The sequence below is a fragment of the Octopus bimaculoides genome, chromosome 19 (assembly GCF_001194135.2).
Source record: "Octopus bimaculoides isolate UCB-OBI-ISO-001 chromosome 19, ASM119413v2, whole genome shotgun sequence".
Classification (NCBI taxonomy): domain Eukaryota; kingdom Metazoa; phylum Mollusca; class Cephalopoda; order Octopoda; family Octopodidae; genus Octopus; species Octopus bimaculoides.
Window position 1 is genome coordinate 52,700,005 of NC_068999.1, and position 5,056 is coordinate 52,705,060.

At 38.2% G+C, this 5,056-nt stretch overlaps 1 protein-coding gene across 2 annotated transcripts in view; it reads right to left on the reverse strand.

Annotated features, from left to right (window-relative positions):
* The window catches only part of LOC128250143 (uncharacterized), a 29,403-nt gene that overhangs the window by 5,052 nt on the left and 19,295 nt on the right, over window positions 1-5,056 (reverse strand). For both annotated transcript variants that reach the window (XM_052974871.1, XM_052974872.1), the window contains exon 2: window positions 552-676. In XM_052974871.1, coding sequence (XP_052830831.1) covers window positions 552-645 — 94 coding nt within the window. In that variant the 5' untranslated portion in view covers window positions 646-676. The remainder of the gene's footprint in view (window positions 1-551; window positions 677-5,056) is intronic.

A 5,056-nucleotide genomic window follows, 5' to 3' on the forward strand; every position in this document is an offset into this window, starting at 1 on the left:
ATATACATATATACATATATACATACATATACATATATATATATATATATATATACATATATGTATATATACATGTATATGTATAAATATATTTATATATATCTATATGTATGTATATACACACACGCACATATATACATATGCATCTATGTATACGTATGCATGTATATATATGTGTATGTATACATACACACGCATACAGATATATGTGTGTGGATATATATATGTAGATATGTGTATTTATATATTCTATTGTGAATGCTTGTGTATGGACGCGCATGCATCAGCCCAGATGTAACGAATATGCATATGCATATAAATATAAATAACTGTCTGTCTGTCTGTCTGTCTCTCCTTCCTCTCTCTCTCTCTATATATAGACAGAAAGATTGCTAGATAGATACATACGTGTATATATATATATTAACTGAAACGCTCGCGCGTCTAAGAGATTAGGAGTAGGGGTATGTGTCTGCATGCTTGTGTGTCTGTGTTTGTACGGAGTGTGAATGTTGTCGGTGTTTAAATAGTGTTTAAAACGATCTGCTCACCTGTTTGGTTGAGAATACCGTTTGCCTTGAGCAACAGAAGGAATGCATAAGTAGACAAGGTGAACTGCAGCAAACCTTCCACACTGGCCGACATGTTGGGTGGGAAGTTTTTCAGTGAACAGCTCCTGTAATATGACAGTGGGAGAGGTGACAGGCATCTTGTTGTAGGCACGAAGGGAGGGACGGTTAGTATGGAGAGAAAGAACGAGAGAATAGCGAGATAGAGAGAGAGAGAGAGAGAGAGAGAGAGAGAGAGAGAGAGAGAGAGAGAGAGAGAGAGAGAGAGAGAAAGAGAGTAAGAGAGAGATAGAGAGAGTGAGAGAGGGGAGAGAAAGGAACAGGGAAAGAGAGAAAAAAGGAAAGAGAGTAAGAGAGGGAGAGAGAGAGAGAGAGAGAGAGAGAGAGAAAGAGAGAGAGAGAGATAGATAGATAGAGAGATAGAGAGAGAGAGAGAGATTTGGATAAATAGACAAATATATAGAAAGAGGGGCTGATGCATAGCTGCTCATACATACAAGCACGAACACATATCTACATATATGTATATATCTGTTATCTTTAATCTTTTATATTTTTCTTCTTGTATCAGACCTTTGATTGCCGCCATGCAGGGGCACCGCCTTGAAGGATATTTTGGTCGAATGAATCGACTCCGGTATCTACTTTTTAAAAAAATCGCGGTACTTATTCTATAGGTCTCTTTTTGCCGAACTACTAAGTTACGAGGGCACAAACAAACCAACACCGGTTGTCAAGCTGTGGTGGGGCAAACACAAATACAAACACACACACACACACACACACACACACACACACACACACACACACACACACACACACACACACACACACACACACACACACACTCACAAAACCACTTACAAGACTTCGGTCGGCTCGAGGCTATAGTAGAAAATATTTGTCCAAGGTGCTACGCAGTGAGACCGAACTCGGAACCAAGCGGTTGGGAAGCAAACTTCTGACTACACTGTCGTATATATTACATAGTTGAAATTTATATATAAAGAAAAAAAACAAAAGACGAAGACAGGTGTAGGAACAACAAGCAAGTGTATTTGACGCTCGTGAAAAATGAAAAAGTCTTTTACGTTTCGAGCCTACGCTCTTCAACGGAAATGAATAAGAGGAAATAAACAGAGAGAGAATGAGAGAAGCATATAGAGAAGCGGTCCAGCATGGCGAATACACACACACACACATGATGAAATATAATGCAGACAAGAATACTGTCTTGGAAACGGCTGCAATCTCGTTTTCCGAAAGCAAGATGAGGAAATTTTTTGTTATCATTTTCTCTAGCTGTCCTCCATAAAATCCTCGGCACCTTTATCACTATCATCACCAGAACTGCGTTGCACTGTATCCAGTAAAACTCTAAGAGGTTTCCTCTCCCATGTACAACCAATCACTGAGTCTCATTGAATGTGCTGTAGTTTCTACTTATTCGGCTGGAATAAATTTAGCATAAAGACGCAAAGTAGCGAGGATAAAGATGTGCGTCTGCCTGTTTATTTTAAACAAGCTCTTGTACGGTAGAAAGTGTACATTTCCAGCTTGGCAAACTTCAGTATTAACCAGCTTTTGAGTTCACTGGGTAGCTTGGTAGATTGTTTAAAAGAGTAATGTTTTACTAAAAAATACTATATCTAGCACTTTACTTTTCTACAGCGAGGCAAAAATTGTTTGTAAAACACTTCTCGAAAAAGAACTTAGTCTTTTGTGCCTTCTTATTTGAACGCCAAATCAGAGGTAGGTTAAAATGTGTCTAACCCTTGAAAGTACTTGGATTTTCGGAGCGATGCACGAACAGAAGAATCCTTCATATCTCCAACAGCATTTCCTTCCAGAAGTGTCAGGTAATTTTCTGAAGCTTTAAATCCCAATGTCTCTTTTCTCGAGAAATAAATAACATTTCTAGTAGTCATGAGATTCTAGAAAAGTGCAGTGTCATCAACATTGTATACTTGCTCTTGTGCATGGCCTTCTTTAGCAATCATTTTTGCAGCTGCTCAAGATAATTAATCGTAGCGTCTGTATCAGCAGTGGTAGATTCACCAGTCGTTTTTATGCTGTGTAAATTCAAGTGTTTCGTTAAATGTTTGAAACCAGCCTTTACTAGACGAAAAAGGTTTTTCATTAGAAGTCTCACCTACTTGCTTCTGTAAAACGTCATACAAACTTTTGGCATTATATTTTATATACCATCGCGTTTACCGCCCCATTATGTCAAGTCTGATTCTCAACCCATAAATCAATTTTAAGCATCCCATTAGATCTATAAAAAATAAGGTCCAAGCAGTTAACAGATTAACTTCTTGATGAGATGACTGAATATTTTCTCAACTACCATTTAACTGTTGCCACTGCAGACGTTGCAGATTTTAATGTTTTGGCAACGTGAGTAATTTTTTTCAGCCTCAGGCCTTTTTAAAATATTAAAGTTAATATCCATTCAGAAAGCGCGAAAACCACTCGTAAATTATTTTGCTCATGGCAGCGTCCTTGTAAGCTGTTTAAAGCATGACAATTGTTTCGGCTTCCTTTTTTCCCTGCAGAAAACAGAATTTCACGGAAGCACGCTGTTCCTTCGTTTCAGCCATTGCAAAAATCGACGAACATGAGAGAAGCACTGCAAAACAAGGTTTTATATATATATATATACATATATGTTGCGGGGTGTAGGTGTATATGCATGTTGAGTGTGTGTATATAAATGATTATCTTCAGATCTTGTTTGATTCACTCGTCGATATTCCATGTTCTTACTGTTAACTTGTTTGTTTTTCTACATTTGGTAGGTTTTTTTTGTACTTTCATCTGCAACACCACACACACACACACACACACACACACACACACACACACACACACACATCTTCTTCTCTCTCTTTCTTCCCCTCTCTCTCCGCCTCCTTCTCTCTCACACACACAATTATCAAAGAACTAATTCCAGTGTTTAATTAAATGTTCGATTGTTTACTTTCACTTACAGAACGGATATGGACTTTAACTTCATTTAGTTTTAATTTAACATCAGTCATCAAATAGGAGCTAACAAAATAACAGAAGAAAAAGAAGACGAAGAAAAAGAAGAACAAGAAGACGAAGAAGAAAAAGAAAAGGAAGAAGAAAAAGAAGAAAAAGAAGGTAGTGGTGGGAAGGAGGAGGAGAAGGAAAAGAAAAAGTAGCAAATGGAAATAACATCTTATTTTTCGACTCTTAATTCAAATTGACACTTTTATTTTCTTTAACTCTAATTACCTATCTACTAATCAGCTTTATTTTCTCAGCTACTGTTCAAGACTATTTGATCTTACCTGAAACTAGCCAACTTCCCCTAAGATTATCCGATCTTGCTTTGATATAAACTGACACCTCCACTCAAAAAAGTCTTTTTTTTTTTTACCTGAGATTACCCAAATACCACACCTGACGTCTTTTTAAAGTGTCTGGCTCAAGAACACAACACACAACCGGTCCAGGAATCGAACTCACTGCCTCATGATTGTGAATTCATTGCTCTAACCACCGAGCCATGTGCCTTCACAAGTGAAGGTGCATGTCTTTGTGGTTAGAGTATTCGGCGTACGAGCGTAAAGTATTGAGTTCAATTCCCAGCGACGCGTTGTGTCCTTGAGCAAGACATTTTATTTCACGTTGCTCCAGTCCACTCAGCTGGCAAAACTAAGTAGCACTCCTATATCAAAGGGCCAGTCTTGTCACATTCTGTGTCACGCTGAATCTCTCTGAGGACTACGTTAAAGGTACACGTGTCTGTGGAGTACGCAGCCACTTGCACGTTGATTCCACGAGCAGGTTGTTCCGTTGATCGTATTAACTGGAACCTTCGTCGTCGTAAGCGACGGAGTACCATTTTTTGTTTAATTTTTTTTTGCCTAAATTAGAAGCAGTTAATAAAATAGGGGTAAATTAATATCTGGCGGCGCAGGGACTAATATTTGTCAGTTTTGGGATCAATGGAACTGGTAGACAAAGCTGAAATTGTTTTATATACATATATGCGCGCGTGTGTGTGAGTGTGTGTGTGTGTGTGTGTGTGTGTGTGTGTGTGTGTGTGTGTGTGTGCAAACAGCAAGAAAACAAAGACTGAAGATTTTCAGACGATGAATATTAAAATATAAATATATAGATGTTTATGTATTGATAGATCAAACTTACACAGAGTACAAACGGCAGAGAAAATTCAAGCGGAGGAAGTAAGGTGTTTTAAGTCCAACAGCTGTTTCTGGCGATTCTGAGATTCATTACAACAACGTTGGTAGATGTAGTTCACTAAAATATGCAGCACATAATTGAAGCAAATAACTATTGGAAAAATCGAGCCTCCGACACCAGGGGGAGTGGTTTTCATGATCTGAAATGCGAGATGTTTTCTACCCTGATGACTATATATATAATATATACGTGTGTGTGTGTGTGTGTGTGTGTGTGTGTGTGTGTGTGTGTGTGTGTGTGTGTGTGTG